We start from the raw sequence: 21,829 nt of genomic DNA, 5'->3' as shown, positions 1-21,829 counted from the left end.
TCCATGCTCCCAGGCCAAGGGCATCAGATATTCAGAGGTGTAAGGAGTGGATGCTGTACCATTAGAGCGAATTTAGATCAGCTGGATACACACAGTTAACGACAACTTTCCCTCACTCCTTGAAAATCCAATGACAAAACAACTCAAGGACTGATGCTTCATGCAGCAGCATCTATTTGAGCAATTCAAGATTCAAAGCAGTGAAAAGACTTCTTTAAATCCCTAGTTTCAGCTTAAATAAAATAGCCAGAATTGTAGTGCACCCTAAATTATATCTCCATGCCTATTCCTATTTATTATGGATTTTTTTTTAAACCCCCACAAGCTAGCACTGCACCCAGAGCACATTTATATTCCTGAGTGGGGAATTAGTGATACAGAACTGCCACACGTAATTCATGGAGTGTCTGGGAACTTCACAGTCTCTAAGCAACAACTCCTGAATACAAGATGTTTTTCATGCTGTGAAAATTATGGTCAAAATCCCCTCAGAAGAGCCCACTTTGGGTGCCAAAAAAGGGCTGGTGGCTTAACCCCAGCTGGCAGCTCAGCCCCGTACCCATTCTCACCCAGAGGGTAAAAGTGGGAAAACTGTGGGTTGAGATAAACAGAATTCAAGAGCTAAAGCCAAAGCTGTGAGTGGAAACACAGGAAACCAACACCCCAGCAGCTCCAGGGGGGGGAATTAACTGTGCTCCAGCCCAAACCATCACATTTCCCTAATTGTGAGGGGTTTGGGGTACAAAGATTGTGAATTTTTCTGTACATAAATGCACAGAGAACCATGGAATCATTTGGGTTGAAAAAGCCCTCTCAGATAATCTCCATTATCATTAATCCAAGGCCACCTCCAAACCATGTCCCCAAGTACCACATGCACACAGCTTTTAAATCCCCCCAGGGAGGGTTTACATATGTGTATTAAATATATGTGTTTCTACAAATGCAGAGATATAAAAATAACAATCAGGCTAAGTCGGTTACCTGTTCCACCTTTATGTCATACTCTCCATGGACCTTTTTTCCACGAAAAGCCTTGGCCCTGCAAGAAAAAAAAAGGAGAGAAAAATCAAGGATGTATTTATCTGTAATCAGTGTCTGTAGAAGACTTCCTGTGTTGCCTACAATGTCTTGAAAACACACAAACATACTGATGAAATCTATCTGCTGCGCATGCACAATTGCCCTTCTTTGCCACCCTTGTATTCTTCACCCCACCCCACAATATTTTGTAATAAAAAGAATAATGTGGTTTCCAGCACTGAAGTGAAGACGCACTGAAATGATGAAACATCAGAAGTACACGTTTCACAGCTGTTAAACAGTATAAAAGGAGTCCTGTTAAACAGGTACAATCTTGCTCTCAAAGTCAACAATGGCAGTGGAAATTCATTTCCCTGTGAACAACTTCCTAACAACCACTCACATTCATCTTTATCTGTCTAAATTGAATTAATTTAGAAAAACTGGTTTATTGGGAGTCCTGTGCTTAGAAACCTTACATTATTTTTAAAGTGTCAGAGAACTGGAGACTGCTGTTGTCAGATATTTGAGTGCTTGGTTTCCTAATCAGTTTTCTTTCCTCTAGACTGAGTTGATATGAAATTATTAATGTGAAGGAGAGTTTATGAGCAGTTATTATGCACCAGGATTTCTGGGACAGAACAGAGCTGAATTCACTGATCCAAGCCTTACAAACAGACATTCCTCCAGGAATCCATCCCTTGTATCCCTCAGGCTGAATGTACCTGCTTTGGACTAAAGGAGGATTTCACAAAAAAAGATAAATCTGTTGATAAAAAGGAATTAGTCTGACATTCTGATGTTGTTGAAGGAATAGAGGATCAGCCTCTCTGCATTTTCTTTGTTCAAGCCAAAGCTTAGGGCACCTTCCCTGCTTTTTTCTTGCACAAGGAAAAAATTCGTTGCACAATTCAAAACCTCAACACCACAGAACATCACCTCAAGTGTTAAAGAAGAGCAGCTTTGTGCATTTCCAGCATCTAACAAAATGCTATTTTATTACATGAAATCTACCTCACCAATGAAAGCCATAGCAATACGTATATTAATAATATATTTCTGCTGTGATCCAGAAGAATTTCACCACTGCTTTCAATAGTGGATAAACAAAATTTCTTAATAATCAAATGTAAACACTGCCTTGGGCAGCATTTCATAAGGAATAAGGGTATTTCTTAAGGATATGGATAATGGATGGTAGAAGTGCTTATACTGAAATCCCACACTAAAATATTGCCCAACCATTAATTCTGTATAAACATGCCATTGGGAAGAAGAAAGCATTTGTATTATTATGTTTTTTAACTGCATTCTTGCAATAAATACACATGAAAGATGAAGTTTAAAATCCATTGTTCTGTTCTAGGAGGTGCACACTCAGTGTTAGCAAATATTTTTGGCAATACTAAAAGTAGATGTTAAATATAAACCTAATTTACAGAAATATCATTAATCACTTATTTATCTTCCAAATTTGTTTTGGAATCCCTTAAGAGGAATGTGAGCATCACCTCTTGGAATCACTGGGGACTCTGGATGTGTTTTATGGGAAAAGCCGGGAGATTTGTGCCAGAGCTGGAGGAAGGTCCCACAATCAGGGACCTGCCTTGGGAGGAAAGCACCCAGCTCACATCAACAGACAGCTTTAATGCCTCTCTGAAAAACTAAAGATTCACCACTGCAAAAAATACTTCAAACTCCAGTTCTGGCCCCCATGGATTTAACAGCATTATCCTGGTTAAATTCTGGTGGGAACAGGATGAGCTCCTGGGTTTTATCTCTGATGCAGCAAGAGGTGAGCTAAATGCATTACTGGACATCACACGAGACATTTAATTTAAATACAATTATCTTGGCTACATTATATGACACATTTAATTTAAATATAATTGTCTTGACTACATTATAGTGAAGCTGCCTCTTGGCCACTGGAAAACCAGTTTAAATACTCAGTTTCTATCACAGAAAAAGGCAATCCCCCTGGCGGGGAGTAATGTGCTCTGACTCCGTGATTCAGAAGGCTCAACAATTGCTTTATTAAACTATACTATATTACACTAATGCTATATTATAAATATGCTAAAAAGATACTATACTGTACTAAAGAAAACTCGTGACTCTCCAGACAGTCATGGCACAGCTTTAAGTCATTGGCTAATCACTCAAAACAACTTTCACTTGTGTCCAATACCCAAATCACTTTGGGTAAACAATCTCCATAACACATTCCACATGTGCAAAAACAGGAGCCGTGATAGAGATAAGGATTGTTTGCTCTTCTTCTCTCTGTGCTTCTCACTGCCTTCCCAGGAAAAATCCTTGGGAAGTTGTGCCTGCTGCTCTCTGTGAAGAGAGCTGTGGCCACAAGTTTCTTCCAGTTTGAATGGTAACTTGGCCATCCAGAGACTAAACCTGCCCCAGAAGCTGCCCTAACAAATATCAGCAACTGGCAGCTCTTTGAGAGAAGGAATGGAACTGGGAAAGCAGGGAGAGCCCAGGACAGACCCTTCTACTCTTTACTCCAAGTCCACTGCATGCATGTGTTAGTGAGATAACCAAAATACTCGTTAGCTGTTAATTAGTGAGATGTTATTACTCTAAATTCAGTCTTTCTACTTAAACATGAGGCAATCTCCAAAGAGCTAAACTCTGGCACGATTCACGTTTCAACAAATGACTTCAGCTTTGGAAACAAACAGGAGTAGTGAGGACTGAAGTTAAGCAATCTGAGGCTTGAAAACAAGCCTGACATTCAATCATTTAAAGAGAATCGGTTTCATAGCAGCTTTTGCCAACAACTTTTATAAAAATGTATAATATTCCACAATATTCTTCAAATGTTGAGCCCCAGACTGCAAGAATTTATCTGGGTATCTGTTGGAACCCTGGCTGCTGAGAATTTCAGACTTTCTGTGCTGCCAGGCACTGACCCCCAGGAGAACACTGCATTTCACCTGAGGCCATGGAGAAAGCTTCATAATTTAATGACAGAACTGGGATTGAGGGTGTTGAGTTTAAATAGAAGTGTGTAATATCACATAGTAGAAAACTTAAAGTTCTAAAATATAATAATATATATAAAACCAGATAAAAAGTTTTAAAACATAAATTAATCCTTCTTCTTCACCTTCTTCTTCATAAGTTTAAGTAGCATTGTGTAATTAGATTAAAAAATCCACATTGCAAACCACAAGGAACTAGTTATTAGGTTAAAAATAAAAATAAATTGTGTCATTTCTTAATTAAACAGTTTATCCTATAACTGAAAGTTTCATGACTTGAGCATTTCAGAACAAAGTCTCAGAATTAGTTAGCATGTGTCTGTTGTGACACAGAACCCAGTTTTAATTTTATTTACTCTACCTTGGAAATTCAGCCATGCCCTGCTTGAATTATTCCCCATGTGCAATAAAACAATAAAAGAAAGAGGCAGTCCTATCATAATGACATTCATTACATACTTACGGTAATTTATTTTATTTTTTATGGAGGGGAGCTGAGGAATGCAATTGTTTGGTGTTATTTATTTACAGAATTCCACTCACTTGCAGGCTCAAATTCCTGTTAAGCTTTGTTCCTCTTGGCACAGAGCGTGGAATGAATGTGGACAGGGCTCTGAGGAGGGTGAGGTGAGCTGCCAGCAGGAGTGAAAGTGAAAACCAAACACACCCCAGATCAGGGGCACTTACAGTAGCATTGTTCTGCTGTTGTGGATGATTTTGCATTGTAGGTAAAGAAGAAAAGGAAATGAAATCATCCCTCTGACACTCCACCAGTGCTTTCCAAAGGCCACAGAGAGCTGGGAAGGGATGCTGCCCACTGAAGGCACTGCCACGCCTCTTCCAGCCAGAGGCTGTTCAAAACACCTGAAATATTGATGCATTTCTTGCTGCACAATTCATATTTAAAATTAAACCACCAGAGAATATGCAGCTGCCACAGAGGCAGCCTGACACGAACTCACTCCATCACTGACCTTTGCCAAGGACAAGCAGAGAAGCAGAGTCGTTAAAGGGGTTTCAAATATATAAATTATCAATATGATTTATTTCCCTACTCAGCTACACAGCATCTACCTGCAGGTCCACAGTATCTTACTATGCCATGAGACCAGCCTGGTCTAAGATGTGTATCTCTCTCTCTCTCTCTCTATATATATATATACACATATCTATATGTGTGTGTGCATATATACAGAATATTCCCAAATATTCTGTATGTATATATCATATATATATGTGTGTGTGTGTGTGTCTATATATGTATATATACAGAATATTCCCAAATAACTGATTTACAGGAATTATCAATGAACTGCATGTAAGGATACTGACAAACAAATGACACAGACCCAGCCAGAATTCCATGGGCTTTAAAAGTGTCTCAGTGACAGGCTAGAAAAAGCTGAAGAGAAACAAAATCTTGTCTTCAAGCTAAGATTTCAAGCTGAGCCCAGTCTTCAAGTTCAAATGGGATTAGAAATAATTTGTTCTTTAGTTCAATTAAAAAAGACTTTTGTAAATACAGGAAGACCACAAGATGCTGTTAACAAAACCAGTGTATGATAAGATCTGCACAGCATTTCCATTTTATGGGAATTAAACCACATCCCACTGAAACCAGGGGGGATTTCTGTGCCAGCATCCATGTGCTCTCCAACTGACAGTACCACCTTTGCTGTGCTGCCTTCGCCATCAGCCAAGCTTTGGGTAACACCTCTGATGAGTTATCGTGCTTAAATAGAAACTAACCCCAGTGATTTAAGGCTTTCTTTTATTTACTTGTTCCACATCTTTACAGAAAAATAACCTGCTTAAAACCTGACTCTGCAAGGCCTTGATATTCCCAAATGTTACTGAGACTCTGCAAAGAGCTGTCTGGATTTAAAGCACGTCCTTTTTGTGTCTGCACAAAAAGGTGGAGTTCCAGCCTTGGCAGCTGCCCCAGCCACTCTTTCACTCTCACATAAAACAGTGACGTTTTCTCAAGGTCTTACCTCATACAGAGATTGCCTCAGAAGGAGCAGCCCCCCAGCACAAAATAAATGTCAGAACACACCAGACGTGTGACTTGGAGTGACTTTTGGCTCTAGCAGTGCTCCCTGCTGGGCTGGGTTCCGTTAGACTGATGACAATCTCCATTTACAGCAGGAGCTGTAAATGCACAGCAGTGCCTTTGCCTGGCTCTGGGACAGCACAGGTGATCCCAGCAGCTTCCATGGCTCACACTTCCACAGCTCTGCTTGCTCTTCATCACCCAGCTGGGTGAAATGCCCTCTCCAGTGGCAGCACAGCCATGCCAAGGACACAGGGATTGCCCTTCAAAGCCATCCACCCCAGGAGGTGACAATTCACAGAAACCCCCACTGCAATTTGATTTATTTCATACATTTTTTTTCCCCAGCATGCCGGGTAGGACATGACTGAAGCACTTCTTCATTCTCAGTCCATCATTTTGAAGGGGAAAATAAACGGCTCATAAAAAAACAAACAAAAAAAAAAGGTGCTTGTGCCAATATGTCTGAGGCTTCATGGTGTCTCTGTACCTGAAATCACTGCATCAAATATTTCTATGCCAGAGTTGTCAATCATAACAGATGGGAAGAGAATTACTGGGGACAAAGCAAGAATTCCTGTCCTGGTGCATCTCAGCACAGTCCTCCCAGCTGGCCTGCCTCTGGCACTGTCACAGTTAATTCTGTCAGGATTTCTGCATCTCTGAGCTGCCCATTTATACAGGAGCACCAGTGCTGGAACCCTGGAAATTGAGAATTCCAGACTTTCTGTGCTGCCAGGCACTGACCCCCAGGAGAGCACTGCATTGACCTGAGGCCCTGGAGAAAGCTTCCAAAACTGACTGATGGATAGAGCTGGAATTGTGGGAGCACACTTTAAATAAAAGTGTGCAGTATCACAGGGTGGAAAACTTAGAGTTTAATAGAATACAGTAATATATATAAAACAAGATGGAGGGTTTAGGGCAGAGGCTCGTCCTTCTTCTTCACCTTCTCCTTCACCTTCTTCTCCACCTTCTTCTCCATGGGTTTGGGTGGTTTTGTGTCATTGGATAAAAAAGTCTCCATTGTGGACATGGGTGGTTGGTTATTGGGTTAAAAGTGAAAATAATTCTGGTGTCATTTCTTAATTGGACAGTTTATCCTTAAAAGGCCTTGTAGAGAGAGATGGGGCTCCATTTTCAGTTTGTTGGAGTGAAGTGCTGTAGAACTCAGGGTTTGTGAGACTGTGGCATAGAGAAGAACTAACAAACATCTGAGTCCCAACAAGAAATTCCATTTCATACATTTAATCCCATTCCTGGCAGAAAAGAAGATGAAACTCCACACACGAGGGCACAGCCACCCCACAGCTCACACTGAGCAGGGCAGGAGAACACTGCAGGAACCACTGCTCCTCTTCTGCAGGGGTTTCCTGCCCTCACCTCTGCAGCCTGGAGCAAAGAGCTTTGTTACAAATTTGCTTAAAACCCAAGTATGAGGGTCCTGCATGCACCCTCATCCCCTTCCCCAGCAATGGCCACACTCATGAAAAACCACAGTGAACACTTCCCAGTGGAGGATTTCCCTGCCCAAAGAGATCCAGCTCTAAAAACTTATTAAAAAATAACCCATAGCCTAGCTAGAAATAAAGAACACAATTTTATTAAGCAGCAATTATTCCATCTCCCTGTCAGGGCTGTACACAGTTCTTGCTAGAAAGGTGGGGTTTTATCTTCACAACAACTTTATTTGTGGCACCTTCAGAGGCTTCCATAACCTCCACCTTCATTCCTTTTTTTATTCTCCTAATTCATTGCCTGCCCCTTTTTAAAAAAAAAAAAAAAATTCTCCCATCCCCTGACATGTATCAAATCCCCTCTACTCTGATCATTTAAACTAAACAGAGCCATTTTATTAATTTAATTTTTTATTCTTCCAATCCTTTTTATTCTGGAGGTTTTCTGTTTGTGCCTCTGCTCTGTGCCTGAGCAGTGTTTTCACTGGAGATGTAATGCAGAAGAAAATGCCTCCTACTCCTGAATGTCTCTGTTGAACTGAAATTTTCTGGGTCTTTCAAACAGCATGCTCAACTGAAAATGCCTCACTTTCTGCCCACTCGAGGTGAAACAAGCCCTCTTTCATGCCCAAACACCAGTCTGCCTTGCTGGTAATGTCTCAAAATCCCACACCTCCCATTATGTAATATTTACCATTAGCCCATTTCTTCTCTGCAGGATTTATGGTCACGGTGTAACTTCTGTGAGCTCCTTTTTTGCAAATGGGATGACAAATGAGTATTTTTAAATGTTCATTCCCTCACCAGCAGAAGACCCAATACGTGATGCAACATATTCTAACCTTTTCCAAATCTGTTAGACTCATTAGGACTGCTACTACACTTTCCCAGGGCTGGGGTCATAAAAATATTTTGTACTCATGAGATGAACAGAAAGTTCCAACTTTTCTACAGGAAAACACTGCCAGCCAAATTACGAAATATTACTGCTCTGCATCCAGCTTTTATTGGTGCTCAAGCCTCAAGCTGCATCTTCTGCACCAGCTGCCCTGAGCTCCTTATCTCCTGTAGCACATATCCCAAGATAAAGTAACAAATTTTGGCATTTCCCTACCAACTTAGTAGTCCATTCTTTCCATTTCATCTGCTGATAACCAAGATAAAGGAGTACAAACAGTTATTGAGCAATCCTGTGCAGAAAGGAAGGCTCATAATCTTGAATCATTGGCAAAAATGTCCCACAGTGCAGCCCCTGGTGAATAGTTTGTGACAGGAAAAAACCCAAACCAGCTAGGAAGATAACCCAAAGGTATGTTAGTTTATTTTTTCTTACTGAGGTAAAGAAAATCCAGTGAACCTGAGGACTTTACACTGCCAGGAGGTCACTTCTGGCAGCATCTGAAAAGCCAGATAAACCAGCATGGGGTGAAAGAGCCTCTGAGACTGAATCCAATCCATTTTTTCATCAGAAATGCATCTGGCCTTTTAATTGTTCTATTTATACCGAGTTCTCCAAGGTGTTTCAGATGTTTCTAAGGAAGATGTGTGACTCTCTGAGGTAAATTCAAATAATTTATGCCTGGAGAGACTACAGTGCTACTGTACATATAACGTGTTGCACTATGACATTGTTTGAATTTTCACCTTTGAGGATCCTGAATTTAACACAGAAACTGTATCTTAAAAATCTCCCTGAGCTTCTGACTGAACCACTCAAAGGGAGGCAAGAAAGAGGGGGAAGATGCAAGTCATGCACTGCCACTAACATCACATTACAGGAACACTTGAGGCCCCACCCATTTGGAAAAAAAAAAAAACCCAAATAATCAGCGTAAAACTGCATTTTATGTTTCCATTTTCTTTTTCATGCAGCTGAAACTTATGTTTTTATATTTATACTCAAGACAACCACGTGCTGCCCTGGTTTTATTTGAGTGGATCAATCAGAAAACCTCACGTTGGTTTAGCACCTGCACAGCTGCAGGAAGGAAAGGAGTTTATGGCTTTTGCTGCCCTCTCCTGTAGGCAGAGATGCAGATGAGATTGGCCAAAGACTGGTTTCCAATCACTGAGAAACTGAGCCACGATCAAAGCTCTGGATTTCCTGGCTTTAAGGGACCTGCCCAGGTGTCAGCCCCTCTTGGGCAGGAGTCACAGGGAGGAGGTGCATGGAAATACTGGGAATATTTCAGTACCTGCCTGCTCAGGGATGGGTTATAGGCACCAAAGGCATGAACCTGACTCATAAATTGCTTAAATCTACCAGAAAAAGCACATTAACAGAGCAGTCAGAACACTCTCGATGTGTTTTGTGCAGCATTAGCAACAACTCACAATGAAATTAATCACTGACTTCCCATGGATTAAATTACTGCTAGTTGCTGATGCTTTCTGTGATCCTCTGCCATTTGCAGGTGAATTAATGAATATTTCAAGGTGGGCTTTTTTCTCACGTGTTCCCAGAGTTTCCATTGGTTTCATGAGTCTCCTCTGACTCAGAACGTGGATCTGAAAGCTGGGGGGTACTTCCAGTGCAGTTTCCCCTCCTCGAGGGAAGGAGAATTTCTTGCACTGTGCTCAGCAGAAAACAAAAATAATTTATCAGTTATTCTGGAAGAAAGAAGCTCAGAGACATACATTTCCAGAGGAAGGTCCAGAACGCTGCCACAAGAACTCAATTACCCCACGATACTCATGTTCCAATAGCCATGGAATGACATTGTACAGATAATTCTCTGTGCAAATGGATACCAAGAAAGTAGAAAATGTTTTTGCCAGTATCACCTTTTCAGGGTTGTTAAGCTTCCCAAGTGTGTTGGAAAGCTAAATTCACCACCTTGTAGTTCAATATTACACCTTGAAATACAATCACATAATTTTGTCTGTACTTGAAAAACCCATGCTTGGTTTATTGATTTCAATATTCTCTAAAAAGCCAAATAACCAAGGGCCTGTGTTTTGAGGTTTTTCAGCTTCTCACTGCAGATTAGGGAACAACAGAATTTTCCAGTACTGCTGGTTTGTGAACTGTTTTCTACAACAATAAACCAGCACCACAAGTAATGCTCCAGACATGGACATTAAATCTCCTCCCCAGGTGAGCCTGACCTTGGGAACATGGACTTTAAAAATTCCCACACAGAAACAGCCCATAAAGCTCAAAGCCAGGAAAGTCTGTGGGGATCTGTAGCACAGAACAGAGCCCAAGGTGAGGATGCTGTGACAAAGGGGAAGCCACCAGAGATGAGAAAGGACTTTGCTGACAGTGGTGTCTGACAGGCAGCTGTGCAAACACTTTATTTGCTCATGGTGCATCTAACCAGGAGCTGAATCAAAAAGCAGAAAATCTCTGTCAGAGACAGGCACACTCGTTTTGGTGTAACTGTGCAATGAAATAATAGAAAGTCCCACCATGGCTCACACCCTCTTGTCACTTGTACAGCAAAAAGGAGCCGAGTTTTCAGTGCTCAGTGACCACTGGAACCAGACAGGCTCCACACCCTCCCAAGTGCTTGGTGCAGAATCACCCAGCCAAGGCCTGCAGCACTCAGGGCATGCCCAGCTCTGCAGTGGGGGAGCATGGAGCACCAGAGGTTTGGGATTTGGGGATGCAGCAGCGTCCCCAGGGCTGTGCTGCACACCCCCAGCACCCCCAGCCCTCCCAGCTGAGGGGAGCAGAGCAGTGCTGAGCACAGGCTGCGATTCCAACAAATCTGCCCTTCCCCTTCCCTCTTTTTTCTTTTTTCTTTTTTTTGCACAGCTTAGTGCTGGCAGGTCTGAGATTTACTGCTAAAGCATGGCAGTGTAACAGGCACAAAGCAACTGAGATGCAAACAAGCATTCTCTCCTGACACACAGCCCCACGTAGCAACAGTTGCAATAATTACATAATTGAAGGATTCAGAGCCATAGGATTAATTCCCCCTGTGCCTATAGGGGTGAGAACAAGACCCCCCTGTGTTCTTTTTTGCACACAACAGCAAAACCTGTTCCAAAACCTCAGGGGTTTGAGTAGGGCTGATCTCTGCCTGCTCATTCCTGGGTGAATTTCCCACAGCCCTGAGCCCAGGGTGCCCAGGAGATGAACTGGACCCACCCAACTCATCCTCTGGGATTCACCCATGGTCCCCGGGAGATGAACTGGTCCCACCCAGCTCATCCTCTGGGATTCACCCATGGTCCCCAGGAGGCTGCACGAGGCTGTGGTCCCCTCCCTGCTGATGGATCCCTGGTCACCCCCGAGGCTGCAGCCCCTGGCAGTGCTTCCTCTGGAGAAGGGGGTGGGAATGCTTTTCCCATGGAGAAGCTGCCATTTGGCAGAGCCCCCCAGAGCAGCCCTGGTTATGTAAGAGCCCAATCTGCAGTTGGTTACTGGTAAATATTTTCACTTGTGAATTTATGACTCCGGGCAAGGCCGATCCACCCAGCGAGTAAACAATAACAGCACTCAGAGGGAGAATGTGTTCCTGATTATTCCACAATAATCCTGCTGGGACACAAATCCAGCATGTGTTGAAAAGTTCTTGGAGCTGGAGACCCAGGGTGTCCATCCTGCAAGTTTAGGAAGGGAGGGCTGCTGCACTCAGCCTGCTTTGCTACTGCATCCACACAAATTAGTCTGCAGCTCTAGCAGACACCGATTCCAGGCAGCTCTCCTATCAAAATCCCACACAATGGCACTCTGCCAGTTCCTTCTCAAATCCTCTTTTTCATTTGTGAGTAGGGAAGAAACTAGAGCACACAAAATGAGCAAGTAATGCCCAAGATCCCAACAGCACAATCAAGAGAAAATTCAAAAGGATTCACAGACATGACCATTAATTTTTTAAAAAACAAGTCCATGAATCTTTCTGACTACTTTTGAAGTCAGAATTTTCTATCTTTTCACTTGAGATGTTCTTTCTTACCCAATCAGTAGTTGTTATGACCTTCTGAACCAGCCCCTATTTCCCACAGCAACAAGAACACACCTGGTGAGCATTGCACTCATTAACTTCATTGCAAGCTCCTGCAGTCTGAGTTGCTCCATTCTCATTAATTACTTATCCTGTTCCCCTGACCAGCAGCTAATTAAAAAAAAAAAAAAAAAATTGCACTGTTGAGTTACAGACAGAACCCAAAATATTGTTATCATTATGTTTTGTTTTGAGGCTATTTTTAAGATTTCTTGTTAGTGGATCTCATTTTTTTGGATAATCCAGCCATAACACACACTAACTGTGAAGAAAAAAAAAAAGGCAGATTCCTTTATGAAGATTTAAAGGCAACAAAAGCCAATCTTAGAGACTTTTAATAAAGGTTTTTGTGTTTATGGGCATTTCTTCTAAATGTATTTCACATTGTCAGCTCAACCAGGATCACTCAAGACAAAACTCCTACATTTCCTTAGATGAGTTTGCCCCTCCAGCCATTTCAGACCTCACTGGGGTGTCGAGGCCACCTCTTTTCCAGGAAAGGGAAGCAAAGCCAACCAAGATCCATTTCTGCCAGGTGTGTTTTTGGGGAATAACGAATCCCTGGAGTGAGTTTGAGCTCCTGCCCCTTCCCAGGCTGGAGGAGAGCAGGTCCCACCTACATCCAGTCCAGCACTGCCATCTGCCGGGAGCTGGCTCTGGAAAATCACTGCAAAACCACCCCAGTCTGGAGTGCTTGCACCAATTTGTCAATCTAATTACTAATTAAAAAGCAATGGCGGTTTAATTTTAAACCGAAATATTAATCGCTGTAAATAAATCCGGAGCAACCAAAGGTAATTTGAGCAGTAATTTCCATCTATTCACCATTGCTGCCTATTGAGCTCTGATTCTGCAAGGTTTCAGAGGGAAAGGAAGGAGCTCACGTATTTTCTCAGCAGGATTTTAGATTAAAAAAATAATTAAGAAAAATTTAAATTAAGAAAATAACTTATCACAATCCAAGCTGCAGTGAGGCTTCCACAAGACACACGGGTACAGAGCTGGCACTGACCAAAATCCATCTCTGCCTTCTGCTTTTACATTTTACCTCAGCTTGAGAGACTGAAAAATCCAAAAATATATTTTAAAAAACCATTCATTATTAATTATTTCATAAAATAACACTAACTAGACTAGATTCGCTAAAGTTTTCTTTCTTCCATCAGAGTAAATCTCACTTTTTAAGTTATGCCAGGCGTGGAGAGCCTGGTCCCCCATTACTGAGGGGACACCTGGGCCTGCCCTGGCTGGGGGACAGCACCAGGAAAAACTCCCCACTGGACAGGAAAAACTCCCCACTGGACAGGGAGGTATGGAGGGAAAGCAAAGTGGAACCTTGTGCCCAGAAATGAACACAAGACAGGTCTGGATGCCAAAAAACTGAGACAAAGAAAATGGGGACATTCTCAACACCAGTTTATGACGATTTTTTTGCATCACTCATCCAAAAGAAAGAAGAGGAAACATGGCCACTTTTAGTCCAGTTTATCATTAGGTATCTACACAGGCAATTATGAGTCTCATCATTTTTGAGAGATTAAATCTTAATTTTTAGTGTCCTCATCTTGCCAGCAGCCCTCAGTGACAGCCAGGACAGCTGGGGACAGTGCCACATTGATGGCTTATGTAGTAATAATGGCTTGTTATAAAAATTAATGTTTATATACATTAATTATTGTAATAACAATATTAATAACAATACCTTATATACTTCACTATACACAACAATTAATAAATAAAACATAAATTTTTTCCATTCAAGAGAGAGGGGGAAATGTGGGAAATGGATTTGTAGAATATTCTCCCAGCCTGACAGAAGGCTCACATAGCATACATCTGTACACAAACCTTGAGATAAAAATACTGACTTAGAAATACTATAGAATAAGAGAAACATTGTTGAGACAAGTAGAACTAGAAACAACTTTCCAAAGATAGCCTTACAAATAAGAGTAGATACTTTAGAAAAATAGAACTACAAAAGATACATTATAGCAGGACCCACAAAAATTAATTTTAGGTAATTAAAACATTTACAGTATAGTGTGACAAAAACTAATAAGCCAAAAAATGCTTGTATTATAATTAAGAAATAGTTAACTTCTAATTGTAATAACATGAATTATAACATCTATATTGTCTCACCTTTCACATCAAATTAAAACTAGAATAAAAGTTTTTAAAAGACCTCTCAGTTACCCCATCTCTAAGTAAAAAAAACAATAATCCTAAGCCAACAAACAGCTGCACCCCTGTTCCTCTCCATCTTCCCTCCCTAACTTCCCCCAAATTATTCCCAGCACCCACTCCTGGTGGCAGGATAATGTGTCTAAAATAGTTCAGATCCCCCATTTCCAGCCCAGAAAGGAACAGATGGAGGTGAGCAGCTCTGTCCAAAGCTGTGTTATTTCCTTGGTGCGCCTGACAGGAACCAGAGGAGCATTATTGCACATTCAGACACAATTCCCAGCTGGGAAAACACCTCAGGAACACTTCCCCAGCCAGAAATGGGGCTGTTTTCTGTACTTAGCTGCTGGAGGAGGGGATAATTGGGTTTGGTATTGACCTTCCTCTCAAAATGCCTTTAATGACACCTGAGAGGAGCCCCAGCACAGGCAGCAGTGAGAGCAGCTGAAGGAATGGGAGTTGTTGTGTTCCAAGGAGCAGCACACTGGGGGGGTCCCAGCTGTGGGTTTCTCTGGGACCAAGACCATCCCAGCAGGACTGAGCTGCGAGGGAGGGACGGGCACAGCTCCACAGCCAAGGATGGGAAGGGTTCAGGAGCCTCTCTGAATTACAGCTCTTCAAAAACTATCTCCAAAGGCTTCAAAATGTCAGCCTTTCCCTACTTTTGTGAATCCCACATTTTGAGCCTCTTTCCTGCATTGACAGCTTGAGGCAAGCTGTGTTTTAAGGGCTTAATTCCAACCCACAATATTGTGATAACTTTGATTAATCTGCAGTTCCAGTGTGAGGCATTACTTGGTTCAGACTTTCCTGAGGGTTTGTTTTGGTACTATCCCCCAACAAAAGGTATCACAACTTTCTGTCTCATGCCTGGATTCACAGTTTCTTACTCCTTTTCCCTTCTTCCCTCTCACATATTTAAGAGTTGAGAGCTGGAACCCTTCTCAGTCCCAATGTTTATCCAAGGTTTCCATTTCATTATCACACATATCTTTTTTTTCTCATTCTGTAGGCAAGCTACAGCTCTCATTTTCCTGCAAGACAATCTCAAATTATTTATCCTATTTGCCTTGGATGGAGTAGTCCTGGCAACCAGGTTTAAGCAGACTCCAAGGACTAGTGGTGTCTTGAGATGCAATTCCTCCCTCAAATCCTGCAATATGCTCCTTTCTGAGCACAGGCAGAAAACCCATTAACCTGAACAGATGGGAGGGAGTCTGTGGGCAGGCAAAATCTGTTAGAGCAAAAACTTAGAATACAAAAAAAAAATTAAAAAATTAAAAAATCTGACTCACAGGCCTGGTAAGAATCACAAGATTGCCATCAGAGATCCCAAAATTTTAAGAGGAAATGTGTATTTTAAAGAAAACAGACATATGAGCCTTTATTTTTGATGCGTGCTTTTGACTCCCCTCAAAGGAAAGGAACCCTGATTTATTTGAAAGGAAAACTGGGGTCATGATTTGTTTACAAAAGCTTTAACCCTAATCAAAAAACAACACCAAAAAGAGGGGCACAGTGGAACCCCCCTGAACAAACACTCCGTGCTCTGCTGCTCAGCCTCCCAGCAAAGGCACAGAATAAATACCCACAACCATGAGGATTTATTTTTTCCAAAGCTGCTATTCCAAGGATTTAGAGTTTTCTGCGCCAAGCTTAATTTGACATCTCCTGGGCTTCTCATTCCCAATGAAATGCATCCCAGAATGCACAGGGCACGTGGAAAATTTGTGGAATTATCCACAGCATGGCAGTGACAGGATGAAGAGAAGGATGAGGAGGAGGAAGGAGTTGGGAAGGAAAGGACCAGGAGAACAAAACAGACTGAAAAGTGATTTTTCCTGCTGCCCAAGAACATTTGTGCTGTCAGTGGAGCAGCAGGAAGGCGGGGACAGGTAAGGACACCTCGCACTTCAAACAGCAGCACTGGTAGTGACCTCAAAGAGGCACAGAAATGGAGCCACAAAATCCACTTTGGTTCAATTTGTAATTCTCCATAAATAACACAGTTCTACGTCTTGTTAGTAATTCCTTTTCATTTTTAAATAGATACATATATAAAGGATCTTTATATATTCTTGTATCTTTAGATCAATGTAAAATATATTTCTATATTTTATGTATTTAAACCCCTTACATATATAAATTTTTATTTATATATAAAATATATTTTATATCATTTATACTATTATTTATTTATAAAGAATAAATAATTATTTAGTTTAATAAATAATTTATATATAAATAATAATTTTATTGTTTATAAAAAATTTTACTATTTATTTATAAATAATAAAATAATATTTATAAATTTCAGTTCCATAAAAACCAGTTTCCATAGCCTAGTTCACCATGATATAAATGTACCTTTCTCTGAAAAATACAAGACTACAAAAGGAATACGCTAATGTTTTCTTATTTAATTTTTAGCTGTTTATCTAACTATAAATTTTTAAAATAAAAGTAGATAGGGCAGGAAAGTCATTGCAAAAACACAGGTCCCAAAACAAACACAGAACCCAAAAAAAACCAAAAAAAAACCAACCCCCCAAAAAAACCCCACCAAACCCTAAAGTTGCAGTTTTAGAGGTACAGGGGAACAAGAAAGTGCTTGTAGGAAAACTGACTCCTAGGCAAAATAATTTATTTCCCTCTACACAAATTTCTCCCTCAATTAAGAAAAAATTGCATTACTACAAAAAAAAAAAAAAAAAAAAAAAAAAAAATCTCACACCTGGAAAAAAAATCAATAAAAGGTTTTGATTAGGGAATACACAAAAACAAAATGATTCTCTTCCTTTATCAACACACAGAAGAAGTTACCATGGGCCAGAGAGACTCTCAGAACAGAAAATAAAGTTTGCCCAGCACATCAAATATTCCATGAAATTCCCAATCATTTACACAATGGATGTGTACTCCACAAGAAAAATATTCCTGATTGCTCAAGGTCATTTGGATAGAAAGATGAATGAAAATCTGAGTGCAGGTAGTTAATACATGAGCCCATAAATGCTCTTAAGAGACTTCCCTGTTGCTGACCTGGGTGCTGAAAATAGTAACTCTCAGTGGCATGTTTATTATTAACACTGTAACTTGATGAGAATTTCATTTACAGCAGATGAGAATGGGGAATAGAAAAAGGATTCTACACCACAGCATTGGGGGAAACAATTTTTGAAACAAAATAAGAAAATGGAGCAGCATTTGGCTTTGTGTGCCTTCATTCTCATAACTCATGTATTTTAAAGCCCCACATATCCCAGTAATAGCGGTTTTTCAGGGACTTTATTATTCTGATATTTATTATTTTATAATATATTTATTATTGCCTGCAGAGGGTTGGCAGACCTGCCAGCATTCTGGCAGGCATCAATGATCTAGAAAAAAGGATCACCTCTATTTTTCATCACTCCCATGGCTCTGGGAGGCTGATTTTACCTTCCCTGGGATGGAAAAGGAGAATTTCCACAGAGGAGAGGCCATTCCTCACTCTGCATTCTTCCCAAACACAATTTCAGTCACGACTTCAGAGCCAGGCTCCAGACTGGGGATTCCACAGCTGGAGGAATTGTCTGTCCCTCCCTGCACTGTCACTACAAATGGGTTGATTCCCTCCTTCCAAATTTTCCCTACTGCTCAAATTTCCCAGCCTCTTCCAGTGGGATCCCTATCCCAAAAAGCTCACAGCCCTAAAAGCAGAGCAGGCAGGAGCTGTTTATTCCTATTTATTCCTGCTCCAGCCCCTGGAGCTGCAGGTGCTGCTCTCAGCTCCCTCTCCCAGAGTTCACATTTATAAATTTTATATTGTAAAGTTTGTATTGTAAAGTTTGTATTGTTCATCTGGTGTGGGACAAGGTGGGTTTATTTATAAATTTTAGTTTAATGTAAAGTTTGTATGGTAAAGTTTGTATTGTAACATTTGTATTGTTCATCTGGTGTGGGACAAGGTGGGTTCTGTGCTCAGAGCCCCCCTCACTACAAAGCAAAATGTCACCAAAATGTATTCCCTGCAAATCCCAAGCATCCTTCAGATCCCACTGGCTTTAAAACCAGAATATCAGATGGGTATTTAGCTATTATTTACCACTCTTTTATAATGCCAGCATCATCTTCCAAATGTCATCACCCTTTGCCTCAGCCTGGAATCTAGAAGCTTGATTATTTCATACACAAATGTCTTTATTGTGCTAGAAGATATAAAGAAAGCCCTCAAATCTGCTTGACATGAAAATTATCAGCCCCAAACCCTCCTCTGGCCTACAGAATTTACATTCCTAAGGATGTAAAGTCTTGCCTAAGCCAAGCTGTGAGGGTCTCCTTGCTTTTGGAGAAGTCCTTCTGCATGTGATTTCATTATTATAGCCAGAGCTAAATTTGCTTTAATCAGAAAAACGTCAGCACTTTCTACAGTGTCAGAGGTGGCACTGTAGAAAAGCCTGCAGAGAGAAAAAAAAAAGCAGAAAGGAACTAAAGAATACAGAGCAAAGAGTGGCTTGACAAAGCTCATTGTGCTGAGAGGGGAGCTAGAAGGGACGGGGACAAAAGGAGCTGCAGCGGTGCCAATCCATTTGGAATGGGAGCAGCAGGGACTGCAGGGACTGGGAACAGCTGGTGACTCATCCCTTCATCCCTTCTCCTGTCCTCTGGGCTCTGAGGGCTTTTCATTCCCTGCTCTTGTCTTGGTTGGAAAGCCAGGTGTGTGCTAAGGAAGGCAGGAGCCTCCCCTGGATAAAAAATCCAACAACCCTACCCTTCAGAAAGCTAAATTCATGCCAAGTAATCTTTAAAACATCCTAAACTCTTCTAAGATAATCAACTTTATAATCTAAAGAATTTATAATATTACAAAATTTTATAAAAATTAATTATAGAATTATTATCATTATACAAAAAGGTTTTAAACAGATTTAACACCAAATTTTGCTAAATGATGGGCTTCCATATTTGGAAGATGATGTGGATGCAGTAAGTTGTGACAGCTGCCATAGTTTAATTTATTCATGACAGAGGATCTGTGCCACAGGAATGGCCAAGCAAAGGGCTGACACTGCCTGGCACACAGGGCAGGGCATTTCCTGCCAAGCCAAGGTGCTGCAGAGCTCTGTGGATGCTCTGAGAGATTTTAGAAGTGGGAATTGAAAAGCAGAGTTCTCAGAATTTAACAAAAATGGGTTGAGTTTCAAATCCTGAAACCCTACAGTTATTAATGACACTAAATTTCTGTTCTCTCCAAACCCTTTTCCCTACCAGTGCCCACAGTGGAGAGCAGCTGAAGGAATGAATTTTTCATTCCCAGGCATCACATGAGACAAGAATTTCCTCAAAAACACTAATAAAAAGCCCCACACAGGTCCAGCATCCTGTACTACCAGTACCTCTGCAACAAGAGGATCTGTACTAGAAACAGTGGCACAAAACTAAACTGCTAAGAACTGATGTCATGCACAAATTATCAGCTGGTACATGGGCTCACAATAATATTCTATCTTGAATTTATCAACAGCTGACATAATTAATGATAACAAATGATGGAATATTCCATGGATTATTATTACATCACTGAATTAAAAAAGGGAATTTTGTCTGTATATTCTGTACCCTTCATCTTCCCTTCCTTTCCCAGTACCTCTCCAGTTGGACTTTGCTTGGGGATTTTGAAAAGAACAATATTTAATTTCCAGGCTGACAGTTTCCAAAATACCGTTTTGTTGCTTTTTGCATTCCTGACTTAATCATTTTGCAATAACACCGAGTCACTTTTTGTGCAACCAGCTCTGTACATCTGTAGTTACACCTCATGGTTACAAATATTACAATTGCAGATACATTGCAATTCAGCAATCTCCCATTTTAAGAAAGTGTTGCAATTTCTTCAAGGGCATTGTTGCATCAATGCTAAATAATTGCTACATGAATAAACACAGGGGGAAATCCAATGTGTGCTGCTCAGAGAAAAAGCCTTGCTTTTTTCTTTTTTTTTTTTTTTTTGATATCACCAAATCCAGAGAATGTGGATTTTAAAAAAATTTATAATCCAAACATGTCCTTCCACACTGATTTCATAGAGAGGAATGGCTATTTCCTATTATCTTTATTTTCTTTATTTTCTATTACTTTATTTTCTATTCTTTATTTTCTAGTCTTTATTTTCTATTACTTTATTTTCTATTTCTTTATTTTCTATTACTTTGAGTATGTTAACATCATCCATCTGATGAATAAAATCACGTTGCTTTCCTGTGCTTCACAAAGTGATTTATTCCAGCGATCAGTCTGACTGCACACAAAGGTTCTGGAAATAGATGGCCTTTGCAGGGAGAGATGAATTCACTCTGCACTCTGAGTCAGCTGGAAGGGAAGGAGCCTCAGTTATGCAAGTCACAAACCCAGCTGAAACCCTGATTTCACATGCCTGCTTCCACAGCCTGCTTACACACCCCCCTGTATACACAGAGATGCAAATCACTTTATTCCACTTCTCCAAAAGCTCCTGTGTGGTGAAGACAGGGAGATCTTCTGTCAGTGAGCTGCGCACAGGCTGACTCCTGAGTGAGGAGGAAATTAAATCCTCCCTGAAGGAGCAGTCATAACTGTGCATTATTACATGGAAAAGAAGGGCCACACGTGAAAAAGAAAATAAAAAATGCATTCAGACATGAATCACGGACTCACATTCAAAATATCCCCCTGGGATTGTCATCAGCAGGCACTCTGAGCTGAATCCAATGCAAAATGTGGGTTTGTTTTCTCCCCTAGCTCACACAGGAATTTTCTGACAGATGGGAGGTGAGTAAGAGGCCGTGGGCTCTCCCTGCAGCAGCAGCAGCTCCAGAACGGCCCTGCCCGCTGTCCAGCTGACTCAGACCCTGCCACCTGGGCAGAAGTCATCTTGCCCAAATGCCGGAAAAAACCCTAAAATGTGACAACACCTTTGCTGCAGACAATTTCTGCCTGAGACCGAACCAGGAGAATCCATGGGCTGCCCCTAAAGCAGGGCTGAGCACCAGCAGCCCGCCTGTGCTCCCAGCCCTGTGAAAAATGACCAGATAATATTGTATTTATGTATTAGCTTACGCATGTTGTGGTGAGTATAAGTATTTAGAAATAGTACCAATTATAACTCTTTTTATCTGCTTGTTAATATAATCC

At 41.0% G+C, this 21,829-nt stretch overlaps 1 protein-coding gene across 1 annotated transcript in view; it reads right to left on the bottom strand.

Annotated features, from left to right (window-relative positions):
• Positions 1-21,829, bottom strand: part of SYN2 (synapsin II) — a 167,461-nt gene that overhangs the window by 105,688 nt on the left and 39,944 nt on the right. Inside the window, exon 2 of the mRNA XM_041459116.1 lies at positions 985-1,042. Coding sequence (XP_041315050.1) covers positions 985-1,042 — 58 coding nt within the window. The remainder of the gene's footprint in view (positions 1-984; positions 1,043-21,829) is intronic.

This window comes from Pyrgilauda ruficollis, unplaced genomic scaffold, assembly GCF_017590135.1.
Source record: "Pyrgilauda ruficollis isolate IOZ18807 unplaced genomic scaffold, ASM1759013v1 scaffold131, whole genome shotgun sequence".
NCBI classification, from domain to species: Eukaryota; Metazoa; Chordata; class Aves; order Passeriformes; family Passeridae; genus Pyrgilauda; species Pyrgilauda ruficollis.
Note: the sequence above shows the minus strand (reverse complement) of the source record. Positions and strands in the feature narration are given on the sequence as shown.